Genomic DNA, 22067 nt, shown 5'->3' on the forward strand with positions numbered 1-22067 from the left:
TAGAAGGATTTTGAAAGAACTTTGGCAGTTCTATAGACTGGTTTACGTGGAATTTCGAGATGAATTTCGGAGCAAACCTTGGGTGCGTGCGTAGAACCACCTTATCTCTGTGAACTGTAACAAAGGGGTCTAGAACAAAAAGAGCCTGTAGTTCACTTACTCTCCTGATGGAGGTGATAGCTATTAAAAAAGCAGTCTTCAGAGTGAGGTCTTTAAGAGATGCTTTGTGCATGGGTTCGAATGGTGAGCCCATGAGTCTGGTAAGTACCACGTTAAGGTCCCATCCGGGAGCTGGGTCAGCTATCGGGGGGTGTATTCTCTTTACTCCCTCCATGAAGGCCTTTATAACAGGGATCTTCCACCACGACACCTTGAGTTGGGAAGTGGTGTATGCAGAAAGTGCCGCTAGGTGGACTTTAATGGAATTGAACACTAGACCTGAATCCAATAAGTGGGTCAGGTATAGAACAATATGTGTGGGAGAGCAGTCAATCGGGTTGATGCTTTTTCCTCTGCACCAGATACAAATCTCTTCCACTTTCTAGAATAGCAGTGGCGAGTGTTAGGTTTTCTGGCTTCCCTGAGGATGTCCATGCATCTCTGCGGGAGCTGTAGATGTCCGAATTCTATGATCTCAGGAGCCAAGCTGCTAAGTTCATGTTCTGGGGGGATGGGTGCAGAGTCCTGCCCTTGTCTTGTGACAGCATGTTGTACGGGCAGGGGAGTTTCATTGGGGGAGATAGAGACATCTCCATCAAGTGAGCGAACCATGGCTGTCGGGCCCACATTGGGGCCATCAGTATCATGGTCACTTGTTCCTGGTGCATCTTGTGCACCACCTTGTTGAGAAGGGGAGTCGGGGGAAAAGCGTAAACAAATTTCCCTGACCATTGCATCGACAAACCGTTCCCCCTTGGATTGATTCTGGGGGTACCTGGAGGCGTAATTTAGGCATTGTGAGTTCTCCAGGGTTGCGAATAGGTCTATTTCTGGGAATCCCCATTGTGTGAAGACGTCGAAGACTATGTCTTTTTGCAGTCGCCATTCGTACTCTTCGGGCAGGGGGAAATCTCTGCTGAGTTTGTCTGCCAGCAGATTGAGTTCCCCTGGTACATGTTGTGACAGTAGGAACATGTTTTGTTTGAGAGCCCACTTCCATATATTTTGGGCCAGTTTGGACAGTCCTGGAGAGTGGGTGCCCCCCTGCCTGTTGATGTAGTACATGGCTGTGGTGCTGTCTGTAAGGACCAACACAGTCTTGCCCTGTAGGTGTTCCTGGAAGGCTTTTAGCGCCTTGAACACAGCTAGTAGCTCCAGTAGATTTATGTGCTTGGATGCTACGTTCGGAGTCCACACTCCGTGAGCAGTCTGATGGGATAGGTGAGCCCCCCATCCTGTGAGGGATGCGTCTGTGGTTAGAGTGGCTTCCGCCGAGGGTGTGGCAAAGGGTTTCCCTCTTTCCAGGTTTTCCTTTGTCCACCACCGTAGCGAGAGAACCAAGGCCTGCGAGACCACCACTAGATCGTCCCATAGTCCGCTGGCCTGACACCACTGGCTGTTGAGCCACTCTTGCATAGGGCGCAGGCACGCGTGAGGTACCAAATAAATACACGACGCCATCATGCCTAGCAAGCGCACTGCTTTGCGTACCGTCACCTCTCAACCCGTCACATATTGAGGGATCTGAAACAGCATGTTTTGGACCCTCTCGTTGGAGGGGAAGACGAGGCCGTCCTTTGTTTGAATTAGAGCCCCTAGGAATTGTTTGACTTGGCTGGGGTCTAGGCTGGACTTCTTTTCGTTGATGGAGAAGCCCAACTGGAACAAAAGGTCTACAGTCTTTTGGGTATTGGAGAAGCATGTTTCGTAAGAATCCCCTGTTATGAGCCAGTCGTCGAGGTAAGGGTAAACTGGGATGGACAACCTGCGCAGGTGGGCCGCTGCCACTGCCAGTACCTTCGTGAATACCCTTGGTGCTGATGCTATGCCGAAGGGTAGCACTCTGAACTGGTAGTGTTTGCTCTCTATCATGAACCGGAGGTATCTTCTGTGCGCTGGCAACATTAAAATATGAAAGTATGCATCTTTCATGTCCAATGTTGTCATGTAATCTCCCTGTGATAGCAGTGGGATCACTTCCCGTAAGGTCACCATACGAAACCTTTGGGGTTTGATAAACTTGTTCGCTGGGCGCAGATCTAATACAGGGCGCATGGTTAGATCCTTTTTGGGTACAAGGAAGTACACTGAATAAATACCTTCCGTTACCTGAGATAGAGGCACGACCTCTATGGCTCCTTTTTCCAGCAGTTGTTGTACTTCTTGGAGAAGGATGGCAAGGTGTTCCGGTGTCATGCGTCGTCCCCTCGGGGGTCTGTATGTTGGGGAACTGTTGAATTCGATGCAGTATCCGTTGGCTACGGTGGAAAGTACCCAGCGGTCTGACGTTATTCCCTCCCATGCTGGAAGAAAGGATGTTATCCGGCCCCCGACCGGTGTTGCATGGGAGGGGACGCGAATCTTCACGTCACTTGGTGTTGTTGGGGGCTTGGGAGCCTCTGGGGGTGGAACCCGACCTCTCCCTTTGCCCCGGCGCTGGCCTCTTTGGCTGTACTGCCCACTATTGGTCTGGTAATTGGTGGCAGGGTACTGTTGCTGCTGTTGGCGTTAGCCACGAAAAAAGCGTTTGTTGCCATAGCCGCGTCTGGTAGTGGGCTTAGAGATCTGGTCAAGAGTTTTGATAATATCAAACTCTTTTTTAGCCATCTCCAGAGCCTCATCCACCGCTTTCCCGAAGAGGTTTGAGTCTTCAACAGGTTTATTTATTAAAGACGCCTGTGTCTCCGGTTTTAACCCTGAGTTGCGCAGCCATACATGGCGTTTTAGGAGTATTCCCTGAACCAGGGAACGTCCCGCTGTCTCTGCAGCATCCAGAGAGTTCTTTACAATACTCTGGTTGACCTGGGTTCCTTCGCCAATAGTTGATAGCAGGCGTGTACGTAGTGGTTCCGGCGCTTCTTTGGCGTCTTTGCGCAGTTTGGCCCACTGCGCGTCCGCGTAGCTAGCTAGCAAAGAATTGTTGTTCGCAATTCTTGCCGAAAAGGCAGCCGAGGATGTGACTCTCTTTGCAAGGGCATATAACCTCTTGCCCTCCTTGTCAGGTGGTGCCTCGCTGGTGGACAGCGGCACCCCTGCCCTCTTCCTTGTATTAGTTACTACAAGGGAATCCGGAATGGAATGTCCCCTGATGTACAGCGGGTCTGAGGGTGAAGGAGTGAAAAGTTTTTCAATTCTTGGATTAACTCCTCTGATTAGTGCGGGTGTGGATAGCAAAGGGATGATTCTTCTCTTCACTGAAGCGAGGAGGGGAATGGTCTGGCTGACTGGGGGTTTCTCCTTAATTACTCTTTCCACAAAGTCTATTTCAGGAGAGATCTCCCCAGTGTCCAGTTCGAAATGTGCTGCTGCTCTGCGCAACAGGGCATTGAATGTGGGCTGATCGTCAATGGGAGACGTGTTTCTAACAGGTGAATTGTCAGGAGGATTTAGGTTCAGGACATCAGTGTCCGAATATACTGATGGGGATTGCCAGGGATGAGAAGGTCCTTCTTCTGGATTTTCTCCGAAGCCTTCTCCTACCATGTCTGGGCTGTCTTCCAGACCTTCCTCCTGGTTCTGTCCCTCTTCATCGTCCACAAATTCATCCTCCTCCTCCAAGTATTGTTCCTCACCAGTGAGGTCATACACATTATGGAAGTCTGAGGCTGTGTCCTGCTGGGGATTGACTAGTCTCGGATATTTGGCCCTGGGGTCCTCCTGAGGCCCTTCTCTTGTTCTCTTGGGAGTGGGAGGGTTCTGGGTCTTCATAAACCTCTCCATGCAGAGATGGAGCCTTTCCATGGTTTCATGGGGTACCCCTGAGCGGTCTAGCGGGGGAAAATTAGTGTCATCTAGCTGAAAACGGCTCGACCTCTCCCATAACGTCGAGGAAAGTGTCCCGTCGCCTTCCGAAAAGCCTTCTGGTGTGCTGGGGGTCCCCCCGACTGAAGGGGGTAGTCCCTGTCTTTCTTCGGGCTTTTTCGGCGTGTCTTTCGACCTTCGGCGTACGCTTCTGGGCGTCGGCTACAATGATCCTCGACAAGCTCTCTGCGACTCGTTTGTCAGCGGAGGGTTGTGGTTTCGACGTTACGGGTGTCGATCGTTCTACGGCGGCGTGCGCTCTCTGCTGGTGTGCGCCAGCCGATGGTTTGGGGGCGGCGCCCTTATTTGCCGAAAGCCGAGTCGCTGGTCGCGGCTGCGAGAGGGGCTTCGAACCTGAACGGTCCGAGGAGGCCGCCGGTGGAACCTGCGTCTCCTTGGGCGCTGATGCTTTCTTCGTCTTTGACGAAGAAGAGCTATGGGTTGTGTGCTTATGTGTGGTATCGTGTGCGTCAGTGTCGCCGGGGTGTTCATCCCCATAAGCAGGGCGTGAGCCGAGCCCGTTGGGGCCGGGGACAGACGACGAAGAGCGTGAGCGCTCTTTAGAGGGGTGTACGACTTCAGTAGCGGAGGTCGTGTTATCACGTTCCTCGTCACTGTCAGTGGTAGCAGCGGCGGGTGAAGAATCGGCCTTCGACATAGCGTAGGCCGCCCACCTCTTGACCCTACGGTCTTTTAGAGTCTTTGGCTTCAGAAGCCGACAAGCCGTGCAACCCTCCTCTTTTTGATCGAGGGGCAAGCAGCGGTTACACCGTGAATGCTTGTCCTTCCAAGTAAACTTGCCCTTGCAAAGTGGGTAAAACCTAAAGGGTGTCCTCTCCATAGCCGAGGCAATAAATCGTGATAACGACCCCAAGGGAAAGGAAGGGGAAAAGGAAAGGCATTCTCAGAAAAGAACCAGAGATGTCCCACGACCCCACTCTCCCTACTGTATTTGGCCTGCGAGGCCAGGCCACGTGTTCGGCAACGCGGAAGGATCTCCTCCGCTCGTCCCCTCCATCGAAGATCTTGCTCGGCGGAGACAGCTTCACAACTGCGTCAAGGGAGGGATCGATATGTTATATATTAAATAGGAAAACGACCAAAGATCGAGGAGATGGAATCTGCAATCTCTCTCGAGGAGCTCCGCGTAAAGGCGACCAGTAGCTGGGCGGAAAAAACAATCTGAGGGACCTCGACGCGTGAGGGATTGTGGGTACAACGCACGTCACTATAGGGATAGTATTTCAGACCCGCCTTGTCGACGTCCCTTTTCGACTACGAAAAACAAAATGCAATACTCCGCAGTGACCACTGGATGTCGGACCTATGCACAGCATGTGATTCTAAACAGATTAACAAACATCAGAAATATATATATAAAATCAATGTGTCCTTATCACAATCTTTCCATGTGTTTTCTAATGGAATATCCTCATTTGATGTTTCATTCAACATTTTTAAACCCAAGGTATTTAACAGCTCTACTTGATACCAATTTCCAGTCATATTTTCAGCAGCTCATCCTCTGAAGTGGCTGTCAAATCTACACAAGCTACATTAAAATCTCATGCTATAATTATATAGCTCTCTCTACTGATCGTGACCCATGTATTCATAACATTTTCCAAATGCTGCCCAAAAATATGAAGTCACTTATACCGACATGCCAATATACATTTACAATGATACAGTTCATTTTTTTATTTTCATCTATTAATTCAATTATATTATAAAGTGCCTGTCTTTAAATATTACCCTGCACTATTTCCTTACTGGAGAGATTAGATTTATTAAGTATCATAAGATCCCGTTATGGTCTACCGTTATTCCCAATAACAGCTGGTTGATAAGTTACATTATAGCCATTGACTAGAGGGCAATCCATAAGCCAGGTCTCCTGAATCAAAATAACATACTTCCTAAGACAATTGCCTAATTCAGAGTTATTAAATACATTTGAATTTCCTCTCGAGTTGCAGCTAATTAGATTTACACTGCTCTTTAATTCAAATCAAAGTCTCGTCCTCGGTCTATCGCTATTAAGGGATGTAGCCATCCACGGCCAATCAGTTTCCTTTCCATTATTCAGAGGAGGAAATGTAGTCAATTTAATATGGCGATAATTTCCTTGATTTTAACTTAAGGAAATTGTTATTTGCTCATTCCAAGGACTCAACATCTTGGAATAATACATTTTTCCAGTTTTCTCCATGATCATACGTTCATATTCAACACTCGAAACAAAGACATTGTATTGCTTTAATCTAGAGACTTCACTCAAGATTAAACAAATACTATTTGTGAAACAATCTCAATAGTAACAATATCAACTCCGTCTTCATTTATAAACTCTGCCCATTGTAGATCCTGTGTAGTAATATCTCTAAAGGGCCGGTATTTCAGCAAATAATGCAAGGATGTTTCCACGATTCATTGGGATATCCCTGGGCATTTTCCCCACATATTCTAACCTTAACAAACTCATTCTTTTTTGGGGGCCCTTTAATTTTTGCACCCCTTGTTTGTTCGCCTCATGATCAAATGCCGTTTTATCCCAATTCAATCTTTCTTCTTCTATATCTTTAGAACGTACCCCTCTCAATTTATTTTTCCCTTTCTATTGCTCGTTACCTATTGCCCATTTGTTTTTATATTAAAGGTCTGATGTGGATTATTATATGTATCATAACGCATATGCTCAAAAACCACATTTCTCATAATTTCGGTAGATGGGTTGAGCTACAGAAATCTGTTCATGATTATTTTTGTGACTAACATCGATCCCAGCAATGTGGCCAGAAACGCCAGCCTCAATCCCAATCATTTACACAGCGTTAGTGATCGCATTAGCTTCTTCAGATCCCTTTTTAAATGTAGAAATGTTTTCCATATGCATTTTTTTCACAGAACAAATAAAAAAAATATTTATGGTGTTCATAATGACTTTTCAAAAACAACACTAAGTCAACTTGCAATTTTTCACCCATATTTTGGACTTGTTGAATGTCCTCTTTATTATTCAGTCCACTCGACTCATTAGTACTTGGGCTATTATCAACCACCACCTTTTCCTTTAAATAGGACATCAGCCTCCTTCGGTATAGTCAAATTTCTTAATTCTTTTTTACGAACTTCTATTTATTATAGTATTGTTTAAGTGTTTAGTATTCTCATTATGTTTTTGATGCTTAAAAAAGACTGTTTCTGGTTCGTTCAGAGTATCTACCATTTCAATAGCCGGTAAAACGTTCAGGGTCGTAGAAGGTTTATATCCAGTAGATGTCGTATCTATTATAGTAGAATTCTCAAAAATGTTCGGAGCCAGGGGCATTTTAACTGGAGTACTCTCCCCCCACCCCTTCCTTCGGCAATTCTTGTACATCACACTGCAATTTATTAATAGAAGATATTTTACTATAGGTCTGCTCTTCCTATTTTTGATTTAACTTAATCATCAATTCTTGGGTAAAATCATAGGTTCAAAATTATCAATTTTATTTTGTAGTTTTTCAAGTTTGCCCATTGTGTCTAGTTATATGAAAAAATTGCAGACATTCTGTTAATACATTATTTACTGCTATAATCGCAGTGGCATTTTGGTCACTATTTTTAGATTGCCTTTAATAAACTTGTAAGGGTTTTCCTTTGCATGTTTTCCACTTCAATACCTGAGTCTTCACTCTCAGAATATGATGTATCTATCTCTTTAAATATCGGAGGAGTATCAATTAAAATGTTATTCATACCATCTTCAATTATACTTATATTAACTTCCGAAGGTTCTCAATTAATTAACATTTTCTTCAGATAAGTCACATCTGGTATGAGGCTGTGTAGGTTTCCAGTTTAATATTTGGGTCGGTTTTAAAAAAGTAGTATTTTTTGTGAGGTGCTCAGTGGATTTCAAGTCAATTTTTGGGTCTCTTACAGCAACATGCTCAATAGCCGGTGATGGCAGAAGAGGCAATGTTCTTGACTGTCCATATCTGCTAAGGTAGTTACACTCCTTTTTTCCCCTTGTTGCACTTCTCAAAAAGTACATTCAATAGCGAGGAAAGGTTTTTCAACACCACTCACCTCTGTCCTCCAGTCCAAACAGTGAGCACACTTAACCCACACTTGCCATGCACGCTATGTGCTGTGTTGGGCTATATGAAGGCTGTTTGTTTCCCACAGATTGCCGAGCTTCCCATGCAAAAGTATCAGAGAACCAAATTGCAAATATCCTCAAGGAGTCTGCTTCAATTGTAGAGCGCTCAATTTAGCTTGGTGAAAGCAATGCAAAATATTAAGGTTATCAGCAGTCTATCATAGCCACAGCCCAACAGTGAGCAAATCTAGCCCACACCTGCCATTTTGTTTATTGACAATATAAGGAAGCAAGATAAAAACCCTGAGAGAAAGCCGCAGCTAAGAAGGCATGAGGGGAAACGGCCAGGAGATGATACATTCTTTTGGCCAACTTTAGTTTATATTAGTGGCAGGGTCAGGTAGAGCTATGTTTAGGACTGAGGACATTTACTTTGGACTTCCTGATGACAGACGAGCACCTTTACTTTCTCTATTAAGGCAGGGAAACCCCTCTAGCATTAGGGAGAGATGGGCCTCTTTTTTATAATTTAATTAAAAAGAAAGTCAACATGTCCAAAGTGTGTCAGACTCCTTTCTTCAGACTCGCCAAATCCTTGCAATGGCTCTGCTAGTACCCACGTCTGTAAAACTCATATCTTCAACAGGAAAAATATCCAGAAACCCCTTAAACATTCAAAAAGTCAACATGTGCGGTATCATCTTTATTTTCACATGATTTTCTGTGCACCACATGCCAGACTTAGGATGATCCCATGTGCTTTATTTGCTAGCTTTTTAAAAAAGGGTAAAGGGTTCTAGGATATTTGTGTGCTAAACTTTCCTAACGGGTTGAACTAAATGGCCACTTACAAATTCTGGTCGACGAAACCACTATATAACTTTCTGGACATTTGCTACTTTGCTTATTTTGGTTGGATTAATGATACAGGGACTCAAAAGAAACCAGACATGTACTTTGCCTTGCGTATAGGTTCACACAGACACACAATTAAGTGTTCTGTATTAATTTTGGGTTCTTGTAAAAGGTTTCTTTCGAGCCCCTGTGTCATTTATCTGACTAAATAATTTAGAACAGCTCTTTAAATCAATATCGAAAAAATATCATCACAAGGCACGACGCTTTAACCACTTTTCTTTAACTGTACCTGTAATTATGAAACCAGTTAATTACTGTACTGGTTTTCAAGTTCAGTTGGCCCGCAAGTTCCTCAATGGTTTTTGGTGATGGGTATGGCTTTTGCTGGTAGGCTCGTTTCAAAGCTTCTTTCTCCTCTGGTGCCAACACAACTCTAGGTTTCTTTAGCTGATGTTGAGGCTGGGGACTACAGCTCCGGCTGTAGTCAATGCCAACTGAGGGAGGTTCGCAGGGTTGACTGTCACTTAGAGAGCTGTGTCGCCGTTTCATGTAGGCTGAAAACAAAACAAAAAAGATTTGTATAGTAATACAGTTCTAAAATAGATAAAAACACACTCTTTTCAGGCGGTTAAAAAGCCAACTTAAAATTATGCATTTTGCATGTAATATTCTAAACAAATACAACATTTGACATTTTACTTTCAAACCGATCCAGAAATTTTAAGTATAACTTAAGAAAAACAAATATAGGTTTATGTGCCAAGGTTCAGCTTTAAGGTAAATTGACTGTGTGCCAGGGTTAACGTCTCATGTCTGGCAGAACCTCAGAAATGCAACTAAATAGACACACATGATTGCAGAACATGTTAGCATCATGAGCCATGCAGTTAGTATGCTCTAAGTGAGCGTGGCAAGGGAGGCCATGCAGCAGGAAGCGAAAGAATCCTGTAGCATGGAGAGTTTAGCCTATCTATAAAAGGAAATGTATGGCAATACAGATATGAGCAGGATCACAACTATGCTCTCATATGTCACTTCAAAGGCATTGTGACATGGGACTCCTAAGCTGGGGTGCACACAGGGAGTGATGCTAACAAGTCCTACTTTCTCTCTGAAGCAACAGCTGATTATATGCTTTCCTGCAAAATGGCCTGTCATATGGTTCTGCATGGGACCAAAAGGTATACCAAAAACCTTGTTGTAGTTCAGTATCTTTATTTGGGAATGTATTACAAATAAAGAACAGAGAACATTCTGTAAAATAGTAACACAATGTTCTGATGATAATTATATATCTCTAGACACGCAAGTTATCCAAGAACAGTGGATATCACATTACAGTTCTATCTATAGTAATTTCAGCAAAGATAAATGTACGGATACTGCTAGCACTTTTTGCCAAAGGACCCGTTCAGGCTTTACATTTCTCAAAGAAATAGAAGCAGCTGTGACTTCCCAAAAACGTTATCAAACACCTAGTATAGATTCCATTCCTGCAGAGCTTTTCTTTCCAAAAGAACATTTGATCTCCCTTTCTTTTGAAACTATTTAATAGTAAAATCCTGAAAGAGCATCCTGGAGAGGTGCTATAATAGTAACAATACCTAAGAAGGAGAATCGAAGGGACCCATTCAATTAACACCCTATTTCGCCGATCGATATTAGCGCAAAAATCTTTGGTAAAATTCTCTTAAAGAGGCTTGAAGATTGGATGAATGAAAGCAATGTACTGAACGATCTTGCAGCAGGGCTCAGAGCAGGAATTAGCCATTTAGACCAAATGTTCAGGCTCTATTTATAATATAAAAAGTACAACCACCTTAGGAATCCAACATATTAAATGTTTGTGGCTATCCACATGGCCCCACTCAGCCATATATCCCCACTACTCAGTCACAGCCACACTGAAGTCCACCTCCCAGGACATCCCCCACTTCTCCTTCAAGGATGTCACGGAACCTGAAGTTGTCATCCTCCTGAAAACAACAAATAACCCAGAACAACGCACCCAGAGCTGCCCTCAGCATCCCCAAAAGAGAACACATCTACGCAGAAAGACGGGAAGCCCACTGGCTCCACATCAAAGAATGTGGTCTATTTAAAACTCTCGCTATCACTCACAAGAGCATCACTCACACAGCCGGTCCCTATCTCTCCCATAAAGTATTCAAAGGAGGCTCCTCCAGACCGACCAGAACACTGTACTCCCACCGACCAGTAGTCCCCAGAGTCAAATGTGCAAAAGCAGGTGGTTCCAGATTCTATTTGAATGCTGCCAGGCAATGGAACTCACTGCCACACACCCTTAGAGCCGAACCCTCCAACATTGCATTCCGCAAAGCTCTCAAAACCTGGCTGTTTGACTAACCTGTGCTCGCTATCATTTGTACCATTGTCAGTTTTTCATGCTTTATGTACACACCTGTAACTAGGCAAACCGTCCTACCTCTGTAACAGTGATGTGATGCCTACGGGCTGTTGTGCCCTATACAAATGAAAACATTTTTTTAAAGAAACAAAATTCAACAATACCTAGAGATCGTCTATGGCAGCATATGGAAGACCTAGGAGTACCACCTGAGATAATTGCAGCATTTAAAAGTCTCTATTCCTACAACTTTGCCCAAGTTCGCTATGCTATAGGAGGTGAACTAACAGCCGACCACTGTAGATAGAGGTGTAAGACAGGGATGCGTCTTGGCGCCAACTCTTTTCAAAATATACTTTAAAAGACTAAGATCATCTAGAGATTGACGTCCCTGTTTGGGCGCTAGGTAAATTGGTATGCTCTTTTTTTGCCAACAATGCAGTCTTAGTTAGCAAAATACGTAGCAGCATCGAACGTGCAGTACATGCGTTTGCCAATAACTGCACGAACATGGGTTTGGAAATCAATTTTTGTGAAAACTGTTCATGATCTGGTCCGAAAGGGAAAAACAGCCCAGCCTAACATCTTAACAATGTTGTCAAAGAAAGAGTTGATTATTATAACTATTTAGGAGTAAGATTAGATGAGCGAGGATCTTGGGGGGAAAAAAATAATTAAAAGGCCTCTTTATCCTACTCCAGACATGGAAACGCTGTACGTAGATATTCTTAAAAAAAATGGCGGCAAATCAGTAAAATTACCTCTGTAGGTGCTTAAAGGCAAAGTAATCTAATCTGAAATATGGAGCCACTAATATTTTGTGTTTAGATTCTATGGAAATCAACACCTTGAAAAAATTGTAGTCATTTCCTAAGAGTACTTCCTCTTCCCCATTATGTATGGAGTTAGGACTAAATGGTGTTCGCTACAATGCACAACTATAATCCATCCTATACTGGCCGAAACTTAAAACATGAAAACACCTGTCAATATACAAAGAAGCCTTAGATGATGTCATTCCCAGCACCGTGCCCAAACGCTTCCTTGGGTAACGTTATGTTTGTGATATGCTCTCAAAACTAAGCAAATATAGATGCCATGGCTTTGGATATTTCAGTGTCAGCAATTAAAACACACCTTTCTCAGCACTTCAAAGAGGCATTATATGACGTTACTATCAAAGATGGATCCAACTGGTATGATCTCTAGGTACTTGGACCACAAAATATACTACGGTATTGAGCAATATATACTGGTCATTGACGATAAGGAAGCAAGAACCTTGTATCTAAAGACCAGATTAGGCAAATAAGCATTGATATCCTTTTGAGACGAACAGGCGGTGGGAAACCTAGACAAAAGTAAAAATGGCCCATCAATTAGAGCGGATGTCATTAATTTCCTAAACGTTTGCCCACTTTATCAGTAGGTTAGAAGAAGATGGCTGCTGATCAATAGACAAGTTCACCAGGCTGTTTACTGTTTTTACCATGCTCAGGATGACCATCTGGGCATGGGGACAATATTTTTTAAAAAGCCTGGCGTGTTATAAGATCTCTGGGATGACCATCACAGCTGTACATACCATCTTATCTACTTTGGTTACCCAGTTTTCGACTAAGCATTTTATAAGGTTTTTTTTAATGGTTTGTGATTTAAATATTTATAAAAATAAATAGTATGTCCTACGTTAATTTTAATAGATTTGTTGTACGTGATAAAACAATTGAATGAGGTTTGCATTTGTGTTGATTTTATGCTACTTGACCGAAATAAATCTGTTGACATTTACAAGAAGGGTCAACTTAAAAGTGGGAGCATCCAAAGAGAAAAAAATAGTTACTGTAATGACTAATGTACTCCTAGTCCCATTTCCTCCATACTTTATAGCAGGAGCAAGGGATTTTATTCAAGACTCAATGCCGATTATATAAAGATTCAATGCAGCCTCCCTGGAAAACTATTTCCCAGCTTGGCTTCAACCATTGCATCAAGACACCAACACACAACAAAGGAAGAACATTGGATTGGTAGGCAGACCTCAACTGCACCACTACCATCCTCCAAAATGAACCCACCGCTTGGTCTGACCATTTCATCGCCTTTACTATTAAGGGGAATTAAACTAAAACACCCAACCCACTCATTGCCCCCCCCCCCCCCCCCCCCCAAGTCCTAGCCAGAAACAATAGAAACCTCACACTCCAAAACTTACAACCTCTGCTCCAGAACATCCTAGTTCTTTCTAACTTCAAGGACTTGGATGCAAATAAGCTAGTCAACCTTTACAACAATTCAATGGAGGCGGCTGTGAACAGCATTGCCCCATGAAACACTCTGAAGCAATACCATTAGCCCACCTCAACAAATGGTTTACTCCTGAACAAAAAATCCTTCTGAACTCCAAAAGAGCAGCAGAATCAACCTGGACGGGGGCGCCTAATCCTACCCACAAGGCACTATTCACTTTAGCCGCCTCCACTTACAAAGCTGCTATCCTCAAAGCAAAAAAGGAAACCTATGATAACGGTATTCTCAATGCCAACTCCAAAACCAAAGAGCTTTTCAATGTCCTCATGGAACTTGAGACCCCAGCACCACCATCGGACGCCTGCGTGAAAGATGCTGCCTGGTGCGCTAATAGTCAGAAAGCATATGCAGACACAATTGCTACGCTCCAGCTCATAATTGAGCACAAAAATAACAACTTAGCTAAGAACGCCAAACCTTCCCGCATGCTGCCCCTGAGCACTCCCGACTGCCCACTCTTTTCCTTCTCACCAAAATCTGTCCTTTTGCCCAAAGATTCTATCCGACCTTCACACTAAAACAAAATAGGAAAGTGAGAAGGGAAATGTCTTTAACCTGGTATTAGCCAAAAGTATTCTGAAATAAAAATAGAATACCTCCAATGTAAATGTTCTCCAAAAATGAAACAGACCTTAGTTCCAGAGGGTGATTCCCTTCCCCTGGATTCCTTACTGGTATCACAAATGTCTCTGGGTCTAACAATTATGTATTCTTTCCTTGGCCCATAACTCTTGTGTAACATGAAAACCGTTCAACCTTGTAAATTCTTCTTTAACAAAAGTTTGTTGTGTTAACATAAGCTCCTTTTTTGTTTAAGAAACACTGTTTCAGCTCGGCACGCCTTGTAGGTTTGCAATTTGTCTGGTGTACTCCTCTGCCAGGACTTTTTATATCTTTGAATTCATGGGGGGAAAGGGTACAGGTGTTGGTGTCCAAAGATCCCTGCCATCAGCTGTGTTCAGATGCTCTGCGCTTTTGGTGCTGCTGGAGAACACCAGAGTTAAGCCCTGTCCACTTTTCAGGACATTAAAACACCATCTAACCCCTGCAAGGGTGAAGCCCGCAGGGGAAAAGGGCGCAGGTGTTGTCATCCCGCAGGGTGTTTTCGGGACTGCAGGGTGGAGGACTTGTTTCTTCTTTTCCCTCTCTGATCCACCACAGCGAGTTCCGGGTGGGGTGATGCTTTCAGTTGTACAGCAGTGTGTTTCACTCAGCATAGATTAACAACGCAGCATTCTCGGTATTTAATCAAAGCACTTACGCATGACACGATAAGCATTGGGCACAGGGAACGTTACTATGTCAAAACGCTAACGCAGAGATATTATATTTAAGTACAAATTTCCAGCAAATAACTTTTCTGGAGGCCGCGCTCGGCAACTGTCATACTCGTATTAAAAAGGCACTTACCACTATTCATTACCTTCTCCGTCCTTGCTGTAACTAACTTCTATTAGTCAGGTGCAAATCACCATAGAGAGGGACCACAGACTGTGGATATATTATTGGACGGGCTGTGGATACCAGCAGGAGCAGGCAAGCGATGTAGCTATAGCTGATTTCCTGGATCCCCAAGCTTCCTTCTGGTGGCACCAACTGGACAGTGGTAACTAGAGGCGAACAGAGACCTACACATAGAGCTACAGGGTATGGCGGCCCCTTAAACTGTCAGCTTGCCTCACACTGATCTACATAGGTTGCACAGGAAGGAATCCGCTATTGCGTAGTCCTGCGTCTCAAGCCTCTTAAGCCCCCATTATTTGGGTGCGTTACTGAACCTTGCTAATTTATTTAGTTATTTCCTTGAAGCCTCATATAGATGGATTGGGAACTTACAAGCTTAGTGAACCTTTAGCAGTTTTTAGTAATTCAATCGTAAGGCTGCATTTATATCTTGTCTTTTGCAGTGCACATTTTAATATTTTATTATCTTGATATTTGTATGCATTTTACAATTTTTGTTATGTGGACAGTGGTTGTTATATCCATTGCCCAACACTAAACGCAAATTTGTACATACAAGGCTGGTAACCTGTTTAAGGTCTCAAGTTCCTCCCCCCCACAAGTTTTAGAGAGGATGCTGCACTTTAAAAGCACTTTACTAGTTGCATGTATAGGAGTCTATCTGGTACTGTTTTATTTGCACTTGTATTAGCCCAAGTACTTTTTTGTTACGTATATGGCACTTTTGGCACTACGCACTTTTATTTGCATATATAGCACACAGTGTGAAATAGCGGCTTTTCAATATGTCCAAAAGGAATGCTACAAGCCCACCCACAAATTGTACTGCGGGGAGAGGATCCCCAAGTTTGTGGATAGAATTCATGAGGCCAACGCCATGATTAATGAAATTGCAGACCTGTATGAGAGGGGCACATCAGACAGGAATGCCATTGTTGCAGCAATCGCTCTGGTGGAGTGGGCTCTCAGTCGGCCGGGAAGCGGTCGGTTCGCCAACCGATTATAATGCACGATGCAGCCACCTTGAAATGGAAGCCTTGGACAAGGCCTACCCATGGTTCATAGGACAAAGTTCACGAAGAGTTGTGAAGTCTTCCAAAAAGCTTTCGTGCGCGTCACTTAGAACTTCAAGGCACGAGCAACGTCAAGCGAGTACAAGGGCCTTTCAGCCGGTGACAAAGGTTTCGGGAAAAAAACAGGTAACACCAAAGGCTTGTTGAGGTGTAATTCCGACAGAACCGTCGGCATGAAATATGGGTGCGTCTGCAGCACCACCCTCGATTTGTGGAAAGTCAGGTATGGTTGCTTGCAGGATAGGGCCTGCATCTCGCCCACCCTCCTGGCAGAGGTGTTGGCAACAAGGAAAGCCATTTTCCACGAGAGGAACTTGAGAGTGGCCCGATGCATCGGATCGAAGGAGGCCCCATGAGCCTCGTCAGAGCCATGTTGAGTTGCCACGCAGGGGCAGGAGCCGTCACTGGTGGGAAAGTTCGAAAAAAAAAAACCTTTGCGGAACTCCATGATGAGTCGATGAAACCACAGTGAAGATCTTCCTGCAGACCTGGTGTAGCGGGAAATAGCCGCCAGATGCACATTGATAGACGTGTGTGCCAGGCCGGCATTGGCCAAGAAGAGCAAGTATGGACGAATTTGCAGGGCTGTGACCCTCAGCGGGTTAATCTTCTGCAATCGGAAGAACGTAGCAAAACCTTGTGACCGCAGCAATTCAAAGTCGACTGCGCCCTGGCCTTGGATCTCTCTGCAGTCCGCAGGCAACTGTTATCTACCAAACTCTAGGGCTGCAGGAGCCAAGCCCTCAGGTTCATTGATCCGGAGTCGTGATGCAGGATTGCGCCTCCTGCTCTGGTGAGAAGATCCGGAACTACTGGCAGCTTGAGCGGGTGCGAAGCCGACAAACTGAGAAGGTCCAGATACCACATCTGCCTCGGCCACAACAGGGCGATGAGCATCATCCTGCATTGGCACTGTTTGAGTGTGTTGATGACACGTAGCAGGAGAGGAAACGCGTAAAGGAACAGGCCTTCCCACAGGAAGGAGAATGCATCCACCATGCTTCTCGGATGTTAAAGGTAAACTTCTGGCATTTGGAGTTCGCCGTCATCGAAAACAGATCGATTAGGGGCCATTCTAGCTTGACCAAGATGCGTCCACCTGGTCCTGCCAAAGTTTCCCACTCGTGGCAGGAGTGCAACTCCCTGCTGAGGGAGTCTGCAATCGTGTTCTTGACTCCTGCTAGGTGAAGAGGAACGAGAAACATCTCTTGTACGACGGCCCAGCGCTGGTGATAGAGTGTCCCCCCGTTTCCTGATTTAGAACATTGTGGTGGTGTTGTCCGTGAAGATCCTCAACACCTTGCCCTTCAGAGACGTAAGGAACGACTCTAGGGCCCATAACACTGCCCGTTGCTCCAGGATGTTGATATGGAGATCCTTCTCGTCCGGCAGCCAGAGGCCTCTGACGTGCGCATGTCCAGTGTGGGATCCCCAGCCTTCCAGGGAAGAGTCTGTGGTGACCGTCTCCGGGTATGGATGAGTTTTGAAACCCTGTGTCACGGGCGATGTTGGACCGGACGCCCGACAGAACTTCTTGTCGGGCGGGATCTTGTCTGCGAAGCTTCCGGACACCTATATCCATCGAGCGTCCAGGAACTACTGAAGAGGTTGCATCTGTAACCCACAAAGCTAGATGAGGTAGATGCAGGACATCATGCCGAGCAACGACCTGATAGCTCACACCGTGGTGGTTTTCACCGACAACAGCCGCTGCACCTTCCCTTGAATGGCCGCTACCCTCTCCTCCAAGGGTGACGCCAGGCAGGACACCATATTGAGCCTGGCTCCTAGGAACAGCGCGTTCTGCAATGGTGTCAAGCAGGACTTTGGATTGTTGATGGACAGTAGCCTCAGTGTGTCTGACAGTCTCCCAGACATGGGTCCCAGGCCTGCTGGGCCTAGAGACCCACAGTACTCCTCACTGATGAGGCCCAACAAGGCCGAAACATGTTTGGAGATGCTTGTGTTCTTGTGCAGAAAGGATGTGACCTAGCAGTGTGGGCTGGACAGCCCCCCCTTTTGGGGTGGGACCAAGCCTGATTTACATATGGACTTTCCCCTTCTGTAATGGCTTGGCAGGCAAAGAACGATCATCTGGAGGGTTGGCCAGAGCAATGCCAGAGGTTAAGATTAATTCTAAACTTTCCAGCCATCACCTCTTTGTTTTTAGATGTAGATGGGCCGCCACCGGTGCCAGGCACTTTGTGAACACTCCGGGGGCCGACATCAATACGAAATGTAGGGCCTTGAACTGGTAGTGCTGGCCCTGCACTACAAAATGCAGACACTTTTGATGCAACTTGAGAACGGGGACGTTGAAATAGGCATCCTCCAGGTCCAGCAACCTCAATAAGTCTCCGTCCTCCAGTTGGCTGAGCATGTGCAGCAATGTGACCACCCTGAACGTTTGGACTTTACATATTTGTTGAGACATTGCAGGTCTAGGAAGTGTCCCCCGCCCCCTGTCTTCTTTCTGACCTGAAATATCTGGAATAGACTCAAGAGCACTGGAGCTGTTAGGGAACTAGCTCTATTGCCCCTTTCCGCGGTATCGCCTGTACCTCTTCCAGGAGCTGAGGAATGTGCTGCTCCTGACGGGTAAATGGAGTGATCTGCGGACACCTGCGCTGGAACTCCAGGGCGTGTCCCTGGATGAGAGGGTCCAGCACCTGTCTGTCGGAGGTGATCTTTCTCCACTCGCTGATGAAGCTTGTCAGCCGGCCCCCCACTGATGTCCCGGCCTGCGGGCGACAGCGACGACGTCCTCAGCTACCATAGGCCTGTGAACAGCCTCTCTAGGCTTCCTGGGGGCCCAACATGGATATGGAGGATGTAATGGAGGCGTCGGATGATGCTTCCTCTTCTTAGTTGGAGGTTGAACGGAGATCTGGGGGACCAGAGGAACCGGGCCCGGTGGCATCCTCTTCTGAATCTCCGACACCAAGGTGTGCAGGGTCGACAGAATATCGAGGGACACATCCCTTGGCTGAGCCGGGAGGATCGGAAAAATAGATCCTGTGCTGTTGTCTCTATCGTCGCTGTTGCCTCCGTTGTCCTCTTTCACGTCCTTGTGGACCGTGTGCAAGGACTCCTCGTTGTCTGTGGACCAGACCTCCATGGCTTGTGCCATGGCATGGTAAGGCTGTTTCGGGGCCTCCTCGTCCATCCCCTTTTTTGCCCCTGTGGGGCTTTAACTGGGGCCCGAGCCGGTTTTCCCCCCTTCTGGTGTGCCAGCAAACTTTGCCAAAGTCACTGCAGCGGAGTTGCGCCTATGGGGTAAGGATTCTTTCTGTGCTGCGGTGGCTGCCTTCACAGGGTGAGCCCCCTTAGCCGTCGTAAGAGCAGCTGCCACCAGCTCTATCTTCAACGAAATCTTAGCATGCACCGACTGGGCCTGCTTGGGCTTTTCCCACTGCCTAGTTGTGTAAAAGGTGGGTAGCTATCTGTGGAATCTGTATGTTGGTCTTAGTTTGACCCAGAGGACAGTGATTGGTTTAAAGGACAAATACAATTTGTAAATGAAAGTAAAACAAAGCTGCAAGCAGTATATCGAAATATATCAAAGATGAGGAATCTGTGGGAGGAACATCCATCAGAAATTAATATTTACTCATCATAGTAGAACAAGTTACTTTCTTACCTGGTAACGTTCTTTCGATGGGATGGTCCGACGACGTATTCCATATCTATGACATGTAATCACCACAGCTGTGCTGCTTCGGAAATTTTTTCGGCGTCTGCGTCCTGCGTCGATGACGTCGATGCGCCGCCGTCGAGGACCTCCTCCGACGTCCGACGTCATCCGATGTGATAAGTAGGACGCACGACGCCAGTAGCCTCAGTTGTAGTTTTTTCCCCCAGAACGTGTGACATTAGTCAACTGCCAGTCCGACACAAAGCCTTGCGGAACGTAAGCTGCAATCGCAACAGAAATTCTGCAGCGGGGAAGGCAGGGTGGGAGCGATATGGAATACGTTGTCGGACCATCCCATCGAAAGAACGTTACCAGGTAAGAAAGTAACTTGTTCTTCGAGGGGATTGGGTCCTCCGGCGTATTCCATATCTATGACAGACTCCCAAAGCAGTACCAAATCAAGGAGGAGGGAAAGAATTTAGAAACAAAATTTAGAATAGCCAATCAAATAGCAGAGCAAAGGACCGCCTTGCCAAAGGCCAGATCCTGCCCTCTGATGGAATCGAGGGAATAATGCCGTACAAATGTATGTACTGAAGCCCAGGTGGCAGCATCACAGATGTTGCGAATAGGAACACCCCTCTGCAGGGCAGTAGATGCAGCCACGCCCCTGGTAGAATGGGCCCGCAAGCCAGCCGGTGGGTCCTTACCCGCCAAGCGGTAACACTCCGAGATGGCCAAAATAATCCAGCGTGACAAAGTCTGTTTCGTCACAGCTTGCCCCAAGCGCTTACCAGCGTAACCAATAAAGAGTTGATCGTCCACTCTGACCCGGGACATGCAAGAAACATAAAAGCTCAAAGCTCTCCTAGGATCAAGCCTATGGAGCCTCTCCTCTTCCTTACCAGGATGCGGAGGAGGATAGAATGCCGGAAGAACAATCTTCTGGGCCAAATGAAATTCCGTCACTACCTTTGGAAGAAAAGAAGGACGAACTCGAAGGACAACCCTGTCCTTGTGAAATACAGTGAAGGGTGGCTTAACAGAAAGTGCCTGTAACTCACTCACTCTGCGAGCGGAAGTAACCGCAACTAAAAACACAGTTTTCAAAGTCAACAGCCTCAAAGGGCAAGAATGTAAAGGCTCAAACGGAGCACCCATAAGAAACCTAAGAACAAGGTTTAAATCCCAACCGGGCACCAGGAAAGGCGACGGAGGGAACACATTAGTGAGCCCTTTCAGAAACTGTGAAATTAAAGGGATTTTAAAGTAAGAACATTCTTCAGATGAGCGCTTAAAGATGGACAGCGCCGCCAGGTAACCTTTAATGGTACCCACTTGCAAGCCCCTGTGGGCCAAAGAAAGCAAAAAGGACAGAACCATGGGGATGTCACATGCAAAAGGATCCACATTCTGAACTCTGCACCAGTCGCAGAACTTACGCCAACGGCAACGGTACAGAGACTTAGTTGCGGGCCTTCGGGCCGAAAGCAACACCTCCATCACGTCTTCAGGGAGGTCCCAATCCTTATACCTCAACCTTTCAGAAGCCAAGCGTGAAGGTTGAGGGATCCGACCTCTGGATGGAGAACCTGACCCCCCTCCCGTGAGAGCAGATCGTCTCGGTAGGGAAGACGACGTGGAGGGCAGATGGACAAGTCGAGAAGGTCCGGGTACCACGTCCTCCGAGCCCACGCCGGAGCAATGAGGATCATCCGGGAACCGAACTTCCATAACCTCCGCAGCACTTGCGGGATGACGGGGACTGGAGGAAACGCGTACAGCAGCGGGAATGACCACTCCACCACAAACGCGTCGCCTAAGGCTCCTTTCGGAGGAAATTCCCGCGAGCAAAACCTCTCGCACTTCCGGTTGACACTGGAGGCGAAGAGATCCACTTGAGGGGTCCCCCAAAGGGCGAAGATCTCCAGGAGAATCTCCTGAGCCAACTCCCACTCGTGAGAGATCGCGCTCTGCCTGCTCAGAGCGTCCGCCGTCACGTTTTCGTCTCCGGCCAGATGAACTGCCGAGATCGAAACTTCCTGCCGGATGGCCCAGAACTCGAGCTGCATCGCCTCCCTGCACAGAGGAAGTGACCCTGCCCCCCCCTTTTTGTTGAGGTAGTGCATGGCCACAGTGTTGTCCGTCATGATCAGGACAGCCTTTCCTCGCACAGTCGGCAGAAAAGCCTTCAGGGCTAGCCTGACGGCCCTCAGCTCCAACAGATTGATATGGAGTCTGGACTCCGACGGAGACCAACGACCGCTGACTGTCAGCCTGTTGGCATGAGCTCCCCATCCCGTGAGGGAT

At 46.3% G+C, this 22067-nt stretch overlaps 1 protein-coding gene across 4 annotated transcripts in view; it reads right to left on the reverse strand.

Moving 5' to 3' along the window:
• The window catches only part of CUX1 (cut like homeobox 1), a 2307153-nt gene that overhangs the window by 646312 nt on the left and 1638774 nt on the right, over positions 1-22067 (reverse strand). For 3 of the 4 annotated variants that reach the window (XM_069614986.1, XM_069614987.1, XM_069614988.1), the window contains one exon: positions 9198-9462. The exons of the other annotated variant lie outside the window; for it this stretch is intronic. In XM_069614986.1, the coding sequence (XP_069471087.1) occupies positions 9198-9462 (265 nt within the window). The remainder of the gene's footprint in view (positions 1-9197; positions 9463-22067) is intronic. 4 annotated transcript variants of the gene reach the window in all.

The sequence above is a fragment of the Ambystoma mexicanum genome, chromosome 9 (genome assembly GCF_040938575.1).
Source record: "Ambystoma mexicanum isolate Mex_15411 chromosome 9, UKY_AmexF1_1, whole genome shotgun sequence".
In the NCBI taxonomy this organism is placed as follows: domain Eukaryota; kingdom Metazoa; phylum Chordata; class Amphibia; order Caudata; family Ambystomatidae; genus Ambystoma; species Ambystoma mexicanum.